General features: G+C 53.1%; 1 protein-coding gene across 1 annotated transcript; it reads right to left on the bottom strand.

The window, feature by feature from the left end:
- Positions 1 to 5698: 5698 nt before the first annotated feature.
- C15H1orf115 (chromosome 15 C1orf115 homolog) lies at positions 5699 to 14620 on the bottom strand. Its single transcript, XM_058700361.1, has 2 exons — positions 14223 to 14620; positions 5699 to 7925 (listed from the first exon to the last, which is right to left on the bottom strand). The coding sequence occupies exons 1-2, from the start codon at positions 14508 to 14510 to the stop codon at positions 7806 to 7808; spliced, it is 408 nt and encodes a 135-aa protein (XP_058556344.1). The 5' UTR covers positions 14511 to 14620; the 3' UTR covers positions 5699 to 7805.
- Between the last annotated feature and the right edge of the window lie 1935 nt (positions 14621 to 16555).

Genomic DNA, 16555 nt, shown 5'->3' with positions numbered 1-16555 from the left:
CGACCCGCATGCCACCCGCCACCCTCCAACTGGGGCAGTGTGAGCCCGGGACACATAGCTACAACCGCCCCCTCCCGCTGCCTCCCCATGGAGCAGCCCGGCCATCTAGCATGTGCCAGCATATGGCAGGTGCACAAAGCTTATTTGCTGAATAAGTGAGTGACCACATTTGGGTGTAGAGCCACCTCGGGTGATTACTGAAAGTGCGGATTTGCTGTCCTGGTCCTCATAACTGTTATTACTGAGTTGGTAGGTCCCCTGCGTGTTTGCCATGAGCCATGACGGTGTCCCCCCGGCCACCCTCCTGAGAGCCCTGAGCTTTCCCAGGGGTCTTCAAGCTGCCGGTTCGTCCTTTGAACACTGTGCACAGAGGAGTTGATGGGACTTCCTCTGCAATCCCAGGTTACAAATAAGACCAGGCTGGATATTGGGAAACGAGGCCACGGGGCAAACTTAACCGAGTTCAGGGTGAAAGTGCAAAGTCCTCCTCATCTGGAATGGCAGGAAAAAGAAAGCTACAAACAAACCTTTTCCTGCCACCTCGGAGCCACCTGCCTCAGATAAGCTGCTCTGGAGCCCCTGCTCCCACCCCAGCTCTTGGGCAGCTCCAACTGGGTTTGTTTGAAGTAAAAGGAAGGCAGGGGCTCTGCTCCCATCAGGAACCTGGAAGCCATTCCCAGTGGATAAAGGATGAGTTTAGAGGGAAGAGAGGAAAACACTAACAGTGGATGAGGAGGCAGCTGTGTCTCCCCGTCTCCCACCAGTTCCCTCCTCACCCCCACCCCCCCCATAGCCGGTTGGAGTACAAGAGCACCTGGCTGGGAAAGGGGGGCATCCAAACAGACCAGGTTGGGCCACTTGCCATTGACAAAATCCAGAGGTGGAGAAGCAAGTAGGGGTGAAATGAGAAAGGAATTTATTTCAGGGAGGCCACCGCTGGGAAAAGAGTGGACTAGGGCCTCCAAGGGTATCTCCAAAATGCCAAAAATGGTTCCAGGTTTATATAAGGAAAATGTGAGGCGAAGGTGGGTGGAGACAGGCAGGTAGGCAGTGAAGGTTAAGTCAGTCACTGTCTTGTCCTGGGATGCTTCGCCCACAGGGTCTTTGGCTTGAGTTGAGAGACAAGCTGGGAAGAAGAGCTCAACTAAAACGCTCGAGGTCAAAGTGAAGGCAGCCTTGGGGTGCCTGGGTGGCTCTGACCCCTGTCCTCTTTCATCCCCACCCCAACTCGCCTAGGTTTTCTTTCCCTCCAGGCACATGTCCATGGGTCACAGACAGCCGGCTGACTTTCAGCTAGGGGCACCTGGGGAAGGAGCACACTCAACATCCTGCACACTCAGTTCTTAACACACTGCATATTTGATCTTCCAAATATGCCTCTGAAGCAGGTATTACTTCCTCTACTTTACAAAAGAAACCAAACCGAACCCTGAAATTCAAAGGCGTTGTGGAACTTGTCCAAGGTTACACGGCTAGAGGATTGGAAGCCGGTTTGTCTGATTCCAGTGTTTTTTCTGTGACGCTGGGCAGCTTCCTTCCTGCTAGCCTCGGGGCTTGGGCTTGGGCACCTGGCCCCTGGCCCCTGGGATGAAGCATGGGGGTCTGGCTCCAGGGAAACAGTTACCAGTCAAGGGGAACAGTAACTGTGGCTGCAGAAACCACACCAAGGAAGTGAGGCAAATATGGTAAATGCAACCACACTGACTTGGGGTCACAGATCCCTTCCCCGGCCCAGCCCCGTCCTGCCCTCTGTGTGGGGCGCTGCGATTGGATGAGGTGCCACAAAATGTGGGACATCCCAGTTGGGTAGGGGCAGCTGCAGCCAGTGGTGAAAGAATTCACCCGAAGCAGAACAAAAGACTTCATTGCCCACACCTCATGGGAGCAGCAGGCAGGGCAGCAAAGGAGAGACTGTCGGTCTCCAAGCAGTGGTGGGGAGGCGGGGCTGTAGTCACAGGACTGAGTGAGCAAGTATGGGGACCTATGTAATTTTCGCTTTTTTGGCCAGTTAGGGCCTGTGGCCATTCTGGGGTGGGTGTGCTTAGTGAGCCTGTTTGCATGCTGCTCTCTGGTCGCCGGGGGCCCTTTGGCCTCGCTCAAGATTCCATCACTCAAGTTTGCATCGCTGAAGCCTGTTGCCTAAAAGCAGCCTCTACACTCTGTGCCCTGCCTTTGGTAAAGCAGCATCTAAGCAATCTCAGCATCTCAAACATTCGTGGTATGACGGGCTGGTGAATACCTCAAGTCTCGTGTTGCAGTTTCTAACTGCCTTCTTGGATCACGTTATTGGGACCAGGAATGCGAGCTGGATGTGATTGCGGTGGAAGTTCCCTCTTCCTCGCGGTCACTCGCGGTGAAGGAGTCCGAGTGAACCGCAAGTGAGGGGCAGCTCCAAGTGGCTGAAAGAGCACAGCGTGGGACCCGGTTTCACGGCCTCCTGGCCCCAGAATCAAATATAAGGATGGGGTTAACCCGGCCGGCACAGCGCCTCATCGCTGGTCGACCGCCTCCTGGTCCTCCTCTCCGATGCCGCCGTGGGGCTGCAGAGCTGAGACCCGTGGAGCAGGCAGCGTGCTGGGGAGCACGTGAAATCTGTGGGAGCACGAGGAATCCCGCGGAGCACGTGTAATCCTGGGGGAGCCGCGGACTTCAGTGGAGCACGTGCAATCCCCGGGAGCAGGTGCAACCCCAGGGAGCCCGCAGAATCTGGGGGAGCACATGGAATCCCGGGGAGCACGTGGAATCCTGGGGAGCACGTGGAATCCTGGGCTTGTGGGACCGCGGGCATGGCTCCCTGACTTACTGAAATGAAAGCGCCGAAAGTGAAATTCAAACTGGCTTTGGCATGGAAAAATAGCAATGAAGGAAGTTCGTAAATAACTTCCATGCTCTTTTTCTCCTTAATGCTCAAGATCTCAAAACACACAACCCATCATTCACAACGGAGAGTGCCCCTGCTTCCTGGCTCCGAGGGTGGGCATGGTAAGAATACCCAACTCCGGGCTCTTTCAACAACGGAGGAAGATAAACACCGACAGTGTTTTTTCCAGCAGGTGAGTCCCTTGCAAAGCAGCCCAAAAAGGTGTTAGGTCACCCCTTTCTATTTCTGCAGCGATTCCAAACGTCTCTCTCTCTCATAGGGAGGGAAACAAAACCAGATGACTTCCCTCCATTTTGAATGAGGAAAGCAGGTCTGGGCAGAAGGCCTTTGCTCTGGAATTAAAGGAAGGGTTTGTTCTTAGTTCCCTCTGCACTTTCGCTCTCATTTCTGTGTAAACTTTGAACCAGCCGCACTTGTTTACAGCCTTGTCTACGGGTTATGCAATCAAATCACCTGAGAAACGCCTGTAGAAAAACGAAAAAAAAAAAACCCCAAAAACCAGCAGAGCCAGCCCTGGAGGTGTTGAGTTCTGACCCTAATTTGTGTCCTAGATGGAGCTGCAGACTGGAAGGTGCTGGGCACCCCCTCCGGGGAGATCCTGCCTAGTGCGTCCAGCAACCAAATCTCTGTTCTGCCCTTTCTTCCTCCTCCAGGCCCTGCCCTTTGTGGCTCTTGCACCTAGGGGGCTCTGGCCCTGAGCCTTCCGGAAAATCTGAGGATACCTCCTTTCCCCTTGGCTATGAAGGTCACGGGGGTGGTTTGGTTCAAAAACCTCGCCTCCTAAAAAGGAAAAAAAAAAAAATCCCACATATTATGATTTGTTCCCACGTTTCCCCATGAACGGTTGAGGGAGTTTGAGATTGTTTTTCTCAGGCTTTTGGCCAAACCACAGAATCTCTCAAAGACATCCTTTCCAAGATGCGGAGGGCATTTGACCCCTTTAATTCTGAACATCATTTGTATTTGAAAATTAATTTACAGGAAGATCTATACAGTTTTCAAAACATTTTGGGGGGGGGGGAATGGCATCACAAAGTTAAATTCAGTTGGTCAGTCCTGCAGAGTCAGGAGCGGGGGTTGGGGGCGGGAAGACATCATAGGTACAAACTCCAAAACAGCAGCTGCCTGAGTCTAAAACTCCTGTGAGGCTCTCCCAGCCCCACGGCCATCTTCTGCTGAGGGCACCGCCATGCCCAGGAGGACCCGGGGAAGGCACAGGAGGCCTGAGCTCCAGTTTTGCTTCTGGGTGCTTCTTGGTGACACATGTCACTTGGAGGCTGTCTGACAAAGAGCATGTGCTGGGCAGAGGCACAGCAGGGTGATACGGAAGTGGCTGAAGACATCAAGGTCCCCCACTTCCAGCTTTGCTCTATGCCCAACAGCAGGTTGCCACACATGACCTCCGAACCGCCTGATGATCCCAGAACCACTCCTGTTCTCTTTACCTTCCTGTAATGCGGTGATTTATAATAAATCTATAGTTGGTCTTAGTCCTTGTTCTGGACACAAGCTCCTAAAACCCTTCTGGAATTTTTTTTTTAAGTTTATTCATTTTGACAGAGAGAGGAAGCAAGAGAATGAATCCCAAGCAGGCTCTGCACAGTCAGCGCGGAGCCAGACGCGGGGCTTGAACCCACGAAACGTGAGATCATGACCTGAGCCAAAAGTAAGGGTCAGCCGCTCTACGGACTGAGCCACCCAGGTGCCCCGCCTTCTGGAATCTGGAGAGCAGGCAAGGTGTCTTTTGTTACGCTAATGAGGAAGCCCCCAGGTAACCTGAGGTTTTGGGCAGGTTGCCCGAAGATTACGAAGATTACGTGGTTGGAACTTTCCACTTCCCTCCAGACTCCCGGGAGAGGAAAGGGGATACAGATTGAATTGTTACAAATTGCTAATGATTTAATCAATTATCCTACGTAAAGAAGCCTCCGTGAAAACAGGGTTCGGAGATCTTGCAGGTTGGGAGCACACGGAGATCTGCGGAGAGAGGCGTTTGGAGAGGCATGGGAGCTCTGTGCCCGTACCTTGCCCTACGCATCGCTTCCGTCCAGCTGCTCCTGAGTGTATCTTTTATTTTTTTTTTAATGTTTATTTTTGAGAGAGAGAGAGAGAGCGAGCATGAGCAGGGCAGGGGCACAGAGAGAGGGAGACACAGAATCTGAAGCAGGCTCCGGGTTCTGAGCTATCAGCACAGAGGGGCTCGAACCCACGAACCATGAGATCATGACCCGAGCCGGAAGTTGGATGCTTAACTGACTGAGCCACCCAGGCGCCCCGAGTTCTATCCTTTTATAATATAGAGGTAATCTAGTAAAATGTCTCTCAGAAAATACAGGTCCTATATTTTCCTCTCAAACTCCTCAGCCCTTTACCCTGGGAGGGGGGTGCTTGCAGTCCTGGGGGCACTGGTTGGCTGCAGCCTCCTCTGCCTGGCAAAGTAAGAAGCCACCTTCCTTTTTTATACCCAGCCTCTATCTTCGAGTTACATGTTTTGGCTCTGGAGCACAAAGGCTGGTTTTGAACAATGGGAGGTTCTGGAAATGTTCACTTATAACAAACACGTGAGCTGGAAACCTTTCCTGCTGGGTTTCTAGACAACCCCCTGCCTCCACCCCTCCCCCCTCAACACCCAAGCAGAGTTCTGGCAAATAGGGACCCTCTCCCTCCCCTTGGGCCTTGGAGGGGCACTAGGCTCCTTGTGCTGCCCGACTGGCCCTCACCTGCTGCACAAGTTAGCCTTGGCGGGAGGCTGAGGAAGTCTCTCCGAGGCAAGGCCAGAAAGTGAGGGGTGAGAAGAACTCGTTACACACAGAAACATTACACAAATTGAGGGTTTTATTTACATAACAGGGCAAGAAAAGGATACAAAAGAAGCCTCTTTCAAGCGTGTAATAGCAAAGCTCTAAAACTCAATTCCCAGTAGGGCGTGGACACTGGTGTTAAAAAAACAAAACTGAGGACAGAGAACACGTGATAGGGGTATCTGCCACACGGGTGCCCGGTGGCCGGGGAGGTGAACACTCGCCTGGGAGGCTGAGCGGCTTGGAGAAGTTCATCTTCTGTACACAAGAATCTGGCTCCCAGGACAATCCCTGCGAGGTTTCGCCTTAAGAAATTTCTGGGTTAATTCTTAACCAGACTGTATGAGTTTCAGGGTCAAATGTGTCTGGTCTGACAGTGTCTCCAGTTTGGGAGTGGGGTAGGGAAGGTCTTCCCTGGACAGGCCCTGGCAGCTCTGGTCCCTTTCTGGGTCACACTTCCATCCCCCCAGGGGACTCAGTGAGCTTCTCAGCCCCCCCACCCCCGCCCCCTGGGGAGGGGCATCCTTCAAGTTCACGGCAGGCTGCTTCCTCCTGTCCCCCTTCTGTCACTGGTGGGCTGGACAGGCCTGCCTGGCTCTCCCACTAAACCACGTGTCTCCCCCCGGTCCCAGCGTGACCAGGCAAGCTATATTTATCTTACATGTGTGAAAATGTGCCATTATCAACTTTCCTCATTTGAATTAAAACAAGACTGTCAGTTTTCTCTTTTCCTCACAAATACTAATGGTCCAGGAACCGGATCCAAGTTCATCTGCAACGTGGGTTTCCAGAACGTGAGGCTGAGTCCAGCTACAACTTCCTCCTCCACCCATTCCTTTTTCTGTCCCCGTCTGTCTGCCCACCTTCTTCACTTCCGGGGGCCACCTCGTCGGCTTGACCGGCGAGGCATGAACCCGGAGACCTCCTTTGCGGAGTCTGGGAAACTTGTCGGGGCCACAGGCAGGTGTTAATACCCATTCTACAGACTGATCAGCAGCCATCACTTCGGACCTCTGGATATTCTGGAAACAGGTGGAACAGTGGCCCATCACGAGGGGTATGGGAAGAGGAGCCTCCTCTCCTTTCACCTCCCCGGCCAACGGTCCAATGGCAGTCCGTGGGTTGTCCTGGGGACAAACTTGGCAGCAAACGACAAGGATGCTACACGGGCAGCCGGTGAGAGCTCATGGGCCTCAGAGGGTTTTTCAGCGCCAGCCATGGCACCTCCAGCCGCCCAGCCTCCCTGGTCCCTACGCAGAGCCGGAAGCCCAGCCCACCTAAGATTTCCCAGCACTGGTACACCAGACCCGGCCCCCATCCTGCCACTTCTCCTGTCCACCATCTTTCTTGTCTACCTCCAACACACCTGTCTCCTACTTCCTGGCTCCTCCTCTAAATCGCACACTTCCCCTGCCAGGCCTCGCGTCTCCTTCTCTCCCGAGACAAAGTGCCCTCGGTGGCTTGGCACAGAGGCACGGACAGCCGTGGGGAGTAGGCAACGGTGCCCAGCAGTGGAGTCAGGACGCCCACCGTGCCACAGGCGTGCGGCTCCAAACACGCAGCCACACTGGGCTGGCCTGGGCACAACGCGGGCACTCCCTCCAGCGACCTGTGCAACCCAGCCTGTATGTGCACTTGGACTCCCTCCTTGCCTCATCACCAGGGGCTGCGTGCTGGTGTCACAGGAGGGTGGGAATCACAAGCTTTATCTACTTTAAACAGTCACCCGTCTCATTAACAGTCTTAGAAGCATCACGACCTTCACGGAGATTTTCCTTCCTTGCTTCTTGGTGACAAAGGGGTGGAGGAAGGAGATGGGGCACAGCCAGCCAGACAGCGCCTCTGCTGCCCTGGGAACCGAGGGCAAACCATAACCCCAAACCGAACACGGGCCTCACTCTGCGGGATCGTCCGTCGGAGCCACCCGTGTCCTAGAGTCATGAGAAGCTCAGCAGATGGGCAGGGATGTTCCATTCACAGCATTCATCCAATTCAACAAAGAAAGCCATTGTCTTCCCCCAGGGATTTTGCGGGTTCGGGTCTGAAATGGTCCCGGATTCACAGGCTCCCGGAGCAGGAGAGCGTCCATCCTTTCTCCAGCGCGCGCGTCCCCATGGCGCCCACTAGCGGACGAACGAGACCACGCTGGTGGCTACCCCGAATGGGGCGGAGTAGGCCGCGGCGAAGCCCTGCAGGCCGATGACAACGTAGCGGCACCCTTTGGTGATGACCTTCCCAACATTCTATTTTTAAGAAGAGAAGAGAAAAGCAAAGGGGTTGGGTTAGGCACCTCGTAATCCCTCATACACAACGGTGACCCGCGCAAAGGGTGACCCGCGCAGAGAATCATGGTGCCTGTTTCCCTCAGGGCAGATTAGCAAGTGAGGCGTCTCCACATCCGCCCCCCACAGAAGAACAGGTAGGGACTCAGAACAGACGTCATCATCCCGCAAAGCAGTTCAAGGCGATGTGTGTTTCCAGCTGATTCAGACATCTTGGGAACAGGAGGCAGGCTGCTAGTTCTAAGACCAGACCAGTTTTCTTTCCTCTTTTTTTTCTTTAAAAAAAAAAAATTTTTTTTTTAACATTTATTTATTTTTGAGACAGAGAGAGACAGAGCATGAACAGGGGAGGGTCAGAGAGAGAGGGAGACACAGAATCTGAAATGGGCTCCAGGCTCTGAGCTGTCAGCACAGAGCCCAATGCGGGGCTCGAATTCACGGACCGCGAGATCATGACCTGAGCCAAAGTCGGAGTTTAACCGACTGAGCCACCCAGGCGCCCCTCCTCTTTTTTTTCAAAGTAGGCTCCACACCCAATGTGGGGCTTGAACTCTGAGATCAAGAGTCACATGCTCTACTCACTGAGCCAGCCAGGTGCCCCTGGTTTTGTTCTATTTTTTATTTATCTTTGTTTCATTTCTCCCCTGTGGTGATTTGTTTTGAGAGAGGGAGCGCACCCACGCTATCAACGCAAAGCCCCACGTGGGGCTCGATCTCCCAAAGTGTGAGACCATGACCTGTGGCCAAAATCGGGAGGTGGATGCCCCACTGACCGAGCCACCCAGGTGCCCTTTGTTTTGTTTTTTAAACCAAAGTCCACTCTTCTTCTCTGTTCCAGCCAAGTTACCGCATCATCTGAAGGCTGGGTCAACTCTTCCTTCACCCGCCTAATCTGAAAGCCCACTCGGTCCTCCCTCCCTCCAGGGCACAACCCACACCTTTGTGTCTAAAGACTCCTGCTGTTCTCTGATTGCTGCATCCCTCAGTGCAATTATAAACTCCTTGAGGTGCGTCAGCCCATTAAGCATCTGGATTTTGGCTCAGGTCATGATCTCACGGTCCGTGGGTTTGAGCCCCGGGTCGGGCTCTGTGCTGACAGCTCGGAGCCTGGAGCCGGCTTCCGATTCTGTGTCTCCCTCTCTCTCTCTGCCCCTCCCCCACTTGCACTTATGGGCACGTGCTCACTCTCGCTCTCTCTCAAAAATAGTAAATAAACATTACAAAAAACCCAACAACTCCTTGAGGGTAGGATGACACCAGGCTTTCTTGCTACCCACTCTTTTTCTGCAAAGCATGGTGCTAGACAGAGGCCATCAAGGGATTCGAATGGAATCGCAACAGGAAAAATGGAGCCGGCTAACACACACTAATCCTGATGTGCTGTTACCCGCCCGCCCCCATCCCCGTACCTCTCCCAGCTTCCCTCATCATTCTGGATGATGTCAACATCCATGGAGGTGACCTAGACCCCACCACACGCCTTGTCTTCTGGCCCCCTGACTTTTCCAACTCCAGTAAGCACCTAAAACTCCTGGTTTCACTTAAAATCCCTGATCTCAATCCCAAACCTCACTTCCAACACCGCCCAGCAAACCTACTCTGCGGATCTGATAGGCTGACTCTCCCTTCTCTCCCCGATGAAGGGACTTTCTTGTGCTCATTACTGTATCCCCAGCACCCGGAAAGGGCCTGGGTCTTTCTTTCGGAAACTCTCAGGCTAAATGAGGAGCCCTGGGAGATATTCGGGTAACATCCATGGCTTCTCTAGACACGGATTCGTGGCATACTGCCTTGCGGACTTCTTACTGAGACATCAGGGTGCATGCGTGGGGCGGGGGGGGGGGGGTGACGTGATGTTGCTAAGAGAGCCATCTCTGTTATTGAGTAGTAAGATTCGGTGGGAGAATTTTACTTGCCTCCTTGAGATAACAATAACAAAGGCAACTGTTCTCTGGGAGCAAGTTAACAGTCCTGTGTAAGCAATGCCACCAGAATCACGGATGGCCTGCATTACACTTGACATTTTTGGTATCTGCGCATCCATTTTCCTCAGCCTGCTACTTGCAAAAATTGCCGGCACATCATTTTTCTAATTTAGAAAAAAGTCACCAAGGGGCACCTGGGTGGCTCAGTCAGTTGAGCGTTCGACTTCGGCTCAGGTCATGATCTCATGGTTCATGAATTCAAGCCCCGTGTCGGGCTCTGTGCTAACAGCTCAGAGCCTGGAGCCTGCTTCGGATTCTGTGTCTCCCTCTCCCTCTGCCCCTCTCCTGCTCGCACTCTGTTTCCTTCTGTCTCAAAAATAAACATTAAAAATTTTTTAGAAAAAAGCTACTAAAATAGCTCATTAGCTGGAACACTGTCAGAGCAGATTGGAGGAAAGTGATACAGAGAAATGTAAAATACCTATTAACGACCAGTTGATTTAACACCAGTCATGTGAGGGACGTTTTGAACTCTTTGACCTGAGTCAAGTTTTCAACCCAAATAATCTCTGCAGAGGAGCGTTGAGACATGGGGGAGCACAGGGCAGCGTGGCAGGCTGAATAACGCCCAATTCCAAGAATCTGTGCCTATGTGGCCCTTATGTGGCAAAAGGGACTTTGCGGATATGATTAAAAAAAATTTTTTAATGTTTATTTATTTTTGAGAGAGAGAGAGAGAGAGAGAGAGAGAGAGAGAGAGGGAGAGAATGCGCATGAGCAGAGAGAGGGAAACACAGAATCTGAACCAGGCTCCAGGCTCTAAGCTGTCAGCACAGAACCCAATGCGGGGCTTGAACCCATAAACCGCAAGATCATGACCTGACTGTCGTCAGTTGCATAACCAACTGAGCCACCCAGGCGCCCCCGGCAGATGTGATTAAATTAAGGGTCTTGAGATGGGGAGGTGGTCCTGGATTATCCAAGTGGGCCCAATCCTTTTAAGAAACCCCATATATTTAAAAGGATCCGAAGAAAGACAACAGTCCTTACAAGAGGGACACAGGAGGGGTCAGACGGAAAGCAATGTAATGACAGAGGCAGAGGGAGAGGGAGAGATTTGCGGATGATGCAGTGCTGGCTCTGATGGAGGATGTGGAAGCTTTGGAAGCTAGAAGGAGCGAAGAGCCTGGTTCTTCCCTGCAGGCCCCACGGGGCCCAGCCTGCAGACTTCAGCGCAGTGAGACTGATTTCGGGCTCCTGGCCTCCAGACCCGCACAATTTGTGCTATGACCTAAGCCACGGCGCTGGTGGTAATCTGTTAGAGCTGTCATAGGATGCCAGGCTTTGGGGGGTTCTCTGGTATTCAACTAACCCCCAGGGAAGACAGGGATTCCCTGCGCACTTCTAGTTAAAAAACAAACAAACAAACAAACAAACAAACAAAACCTAGCTGCCCACAAAGATCATTTCTCCCTGAATATAAAGACCAAGCCTTCAGTTTTGAAATGTGGTCAGGACGCAGGCACAAAGCTGAGGTGGGCAATCAGCTACAGACTTGAGGTTTTTTCTGAGTTACAGCTCATTAAAACCTAATCAGAGGGGCGCCAGGGTGGCTCAGGCGGTTAAACGTCAGGCTTCGGCTCAGGTCTTGATCTCACGGTTCTTGAGTTTGAGCCCCGCGTCGGGCTCTCTGCTGTCAGTGCAGAGCCCGCTTAGGATCCTCGGTCTCCTTCTGTCTCTCTCTCAAAAATAAAGGAACATTAAAAAGCAATAAAAGCGGGGCGCCTGGGTGGCGCAGTCGGTTAAGCGTCCGACTTCAGCCAGGTCACGATCTCGCGGTCCGTGAGTTCGAGCCCCGCGTCAGGCTCTGGGCTGATGGCTCGGAGCCTGGAGCCTGTTTCCGATTCTGTGTCTCCCTCTCTCTCTGCCCCTCCCCCGTTCATGCTCTGTCTCTCTCTGTCCCAAAAATAAAAAATGTTGAAAAAAAAAAATTAAAAAAAAAAAAAAAAGCAATAAAAGCTGGAGCATTTGGGTGGCTCAGTCGGTCAAGCAGCCGACTCTTGGTTTTGGCTCAGGTCATGATCTCGCAGTTTGTAAGTTTGAGCCCCGCATCAGGCTCCTGGCTGAGGCTGTGAAGCCTGCTTGGGATTCTCTCTCTCCCTCTCTCTCTGCCTCTCCCACTGCTCATGATCTCTCTCTCTCTCTCTCCCTCAAAAATAAATAAATGTAAAAAGGAGCATAAACATAATCAGGAAAGAAACAGTCACACGGGGTCTCTCCTTCACCCCCTGAAATAACAGCCAACAGTCACAAGAGCCCTTCCACACGCCAGGTGTGCTCGGAGATCTTTGCGTGGACAAACTCATTTACTCCTTGCCACGACCCTAGTCTTAGCCCATGTTACAGATGAGGAAACTGAGGCAAAGAGGTGGGCATAGCCACCAACAGGTGGTGGGGGCAGGGGCTTGAGCCTGGCAGTCTGGCTCCAATGCCCCTGTCCTTACCTGCTTGCTACCTAGAGCATGAGGACATTTTTCTCCCTCTTGAGCTGAAGGTTATTCCACGACCGACACTTCCTCTTTCTGACCCTCTCCTAGCTGCCTGATGACCACGCTGTCCACACAGAACTTGATGTGGAGCTTGAATGCACAAACTAGGAGATCATGACTTGAGCTGAAACCAACTACTCAACTGACTGAGCCACCCAAGCACCCCCAATGCAACCTCTCAACTTTTTTTTTTTTTTTTTTTTTTTAAATAAAACTTCCCCCCGGGTCATGAGCTCACCGTTCTCGAGGTCGAGCGAGCCCCGCGTCAGGCTCGGAGCCTGGCGTTTACTTCGAATTCTGTGTCTCCCTCTCTCTCTCTCTCTCTGCCCCTCCCCCACTAGTGCTCTGTCTCTCTCAAAAATAAATAAACACTTAAAAAAAAAAAAAAAAAAGAAAACGTCCTGAGCTTTCCAACCTCCTGAGGACTCTGTACCATGCCGCTCCATGGCGGTGCCCCAACTATGCCAGGATCTCCCCGGGAGGTGTGGACTTCACTGGGGCAGGACTGCTCTGTATCTATTTTTGCATCTCCAGTGGTTAGCACAATCCCTGCACGTGGCGAGCTCCCAGAAACCACCTCCAAGGGCCACCCTGTGACCCGAGCTGTGCACATTACCACTTCACCAGCTGAGGCAAATGATGGCTTGCTTCCTTGTGCTCCACTGAGACCAGGAAGAGCGCGAGGAGTCCTAGCGCGACTCCGAGCTGGAAAGTCCCGACTTGACAGTTTTTAGGAATAACACGTACCACTGCCTGCTCGTGCCCTGTCCCCAAAGCTGCTGACTGCTTTTTACAGGGGATAATAAACCGAAGTTCCTAGGAGTGGAGACTGGATGGTTTTAGATATGATAAGAGGCCACTGGATGACACAGATAATGAATGAGGCAGTAAAAAGCAGGTGGCGCCTTCGGCCAGGACACCATGAGTTCTGCGACAGCCTTCTGTGTGGCCCTGTCCCGCCCCAGGGACCGGACTCAGCAGCAGCTGCAAGTGATTCCAGGCAGAGGCACTTGGGCACCTCAGGCTCTGATCTCTGAGGACGCTGTCATTTTATCCCATATTCCTATTCTCTCGCTCTCCCCCTCTCTGTCTCACCCCTTCCTCCTCCCCTGCCCCCACCCAAGGCAAAAGGCATGTCTGCAGGCCCCAGAATACACCCACAGCCGGCCGGGAGAAGAGAAAAGGAGATCCAACAAGTGCCTATGTACGTACCTGTTGAGCTCCCAGGCCCCGGAAATAACCGTGGGAATGTTTGGGGGTCATAACCCAAACAGCTCTCAGCTGGAGGGACACCCTGGCGAGGACTGTTGGCAGAGAACAGATGAACTGGCCCCCAACTCCCTACTTTGCAGCTGGGTCGCCTTCTACAAGTCCCCTAACCACGCTAATGCCTCAGTATTCCCCATCTGTAAAATAGGGAATTCTGTCCCACCAACTGGACAAGGGAGGTTAAGCCTCACGGGGATCAGAGCCACCGGGAATGTCGGGGCCCGCTGGAAATGTTACCAACCCGCCAGCCCCAGAGGAGCGGATGCATCAGTGCTCCCCGAAAGCCCTGGTTTGGCCTCTGTCATTACTTGCGACTTCCTTTTCCCTCACCTCCCGGACGACAGGAGGAACACTTTCTGGTGCTCTGGTAGCGACTATTGGCGAGGGGACGCAGGGGCAGCCCGGAGAGGCTGAGCGCAGCCGGACGGTGGGGACCCGACCCCCACCCTCGCGGCGATCGATCGCTCGGGAAGCCGGGGCCCGGGCCGCCCGCACCCCGACCCCGCGGGCCCTACCTTGCCGTACTTCTTCAGCTTCTGCCGGTACCTCCTCTTGGGCTTCTCTCCCGGCGCCGGCTCCTCCAGCGGCTCGTAGCGCTCGGGGAGGACGGCCAGGTGCACCTTGCGCGCGCCCCGGGCGCCCGGGCGCCCCGCGCTCGCGCAGCTCGCCGCCTCGTCCCCGCGCTCCGGCTGCTCCAGGAGGGCGGCCGCCTCCTCGTCCCCCTCCGTCCGCGCTCGCCCCCGGGGCCCGCGGCGCGGGAGGCCTCGCGCCGCCTTGCTTCGGAGCCTGGCTCCCACCGTCATGCTGCCGCGGGGCCCTCCGGCGAAGGTCAGGGCTTGAAGACGCCGACCTTCGCGCCCCGCCCGCGCCTGCGCCCCCGCCGCCCGCCCCAGCCCGGACGGGGCGGGGAGGTAGGGGTGGGGGACTTGGGTGGCAGCGCCCCCTGGCCGCGGGGCCCGGAATTGCGCGCTCGGCCCGACCCGCCTACCTGGCGGCCAAAGCGGGGTCGGGGGCGGGGAGGGGGGAGACCCCGAAAGCTGGGCGCGCGGTGAACGTACAAAACATGGTCAGCCGCAGCCGCAACGAAATAAGTGAAAACCCAAATAACGAGGCTTCACTTGCCACGTTCAAAGTGGCAGAGGTGATAATAATAAAAGTACAGACTACACCCAGTGCCGCTGAGGGCGTGGTGAGACGGTGGTGATACGACGGTACGGTGTTCATGGGATGCACGCTGGTGACCAGCTTTTGGGAAGGCGACCAGAAAATTCTCCCCAAGAGTCCTGAACAAACGGCCACACCTGTCTAGGCACCTGTCGTAAGGATATAGTCAGAAACGCAAAGCTCAGTGAGTCCACGGTGGTTAATCTCAGTCTGACTCACGGTGACGAAGTGAAGCACACCAACGGGGTTGGGCAGGCTAAATTCTGGTGCAAGCCTATGGCGTCACGTGACGCAATCATTAAAATGAGGTTTTCAGCAATATCACGGGCAGGTATGCATCTCTGCATTCCTGGTGACTCTTAACCTTCTAGGGACGCCATACTGTCTTATGCGGGTAGATATCTTTTAATTCTTGCAAGCTACACGTTAAGTAGAGAGTAATATGGGTTGTTAATTTCATTAATAGTTTATGATTTAAAAAATTACAACACATTTTTTAAGGTTTCGTTTTGAGAGAGAGAAGGATAGAGTGTAAGCAGGGGAGGGGCAGAGAGAGAGGGAGACACAGAATCTGAAGCAGGCTCCAGGCTCCAACCTGTCAGCACAGAGAAGATGTGGGTCTCGAACTCACCAACCCTGAGATCATGACCTGAACCGAAGTTGGATGCTTAATGGTCTGAGCCACCTAGGTGCCCCAATTTCATTAATATTTTAGTATTATTAAAATGCACGATACATTTAAGAATGATTTGGATATGTTGCTGTAAATACATAAAATATTTACGATATAAATATAAAAATATTTTTTAAATATTACTTTTAATTTGAGGTCTTCTATATTAAATCTCTTTCCATTCAAAAGGTGATCAAAATAGATGGCATAATAGAGAGGGGAAATTAAACGTCTGCATTCATATTTTAAAGTATTTTCTTTAAAAAAAATGTATCTGTGGTTATTGTCCAGATCCCACTGCATGCACAATTGGGAATTTAAGCCATATGACATATTTTATTTCTGCACCAAAGGTAAAGAGCAAACACTTCAGGCAAATTCAGTGGAAACACAGGATTGCAGTTAAAGGGTATTACAGCTAAAATTCGGTACAATCATAAAACAAAGGTCTTCCATAAATTGTTTTTCTTGAATACTGAAGAGTTTCCTGAAATTCTGTTTTCTCTTTTCTGGAGAGACCAAGTGTTTTCCGGTCTGGCGCTGTGAGGGGCTGGCCATGGGGAGCCCACCAGGAGTTTGCGGAGCAGGGGGCCGGGCTGGACCGTGGCTGCAATGAGATGGAGTTCAGCTTTGGTTGGTCCCGGACTCTGGTCACTGTCAAGGAGCCAGAGGCTTTGATCTTGTCAGTACCTGGGCTGGCAGCCCAGCACCAGCGTGCGGGAGCACCTTTGGCTGGAGCTCTCGCACGGCTCTGGAATGCACGACTATGCACAATGGTCCGGGAAGCCCACGCTGCCCGCCCGCATTCAGCTCAGTGGCTGGTCCAGGAATGGAGGCTTCGGTGGCTACCCACCTAGGACAGGCTTGCCCCTGTCCGGAATGCCACTGGCCAAGGCCCGCCTGCACCCGCCACTCCTTGGTACCACTATAGGATACGATTTTTATTGGTGTGTGCACAGATTTACATCTGTACGATCTAGACGGAGAGCCTACTGCATCGTTCTCCATCAG

This window comes from Neofelis nebulosa, chromosome 15, assembly GCF_028018385.1.
Source record: "Neofelis nebulosa isolate mNeoNeb1 chromosome 15, mNeoNeb1.pri, whole genome shotgun sequence".
NCBI lineage: Eukaryota > Metazoa > Chordata > Mammalia > Carnivora > Felidae > Neofelis > Neofelis nebulosa.
Note: the sequence above shows the minus strand (reverse complement) of the source record. Positions and strands in the feature narration are given on the sequence as shown.

Excerpts from the sequence above, each read along its gene's own strand:
- C15H1orf115 (XM_058700361.1), bottom strand. The coding sequence starts at position 14,510 with ATGACGGTGGGAGCCAGGCTCCGAAGCAAGGCGGCGCGAGGCCTCCCG. Across the intron at positions 7,926-14,222 it reads AGCTGAAGAAGTACGGCAAG|AATGTTGGGAAGGTCATCAC; the intron begins GTAGGGCCCGCG and ends TCTTAAAAATAG.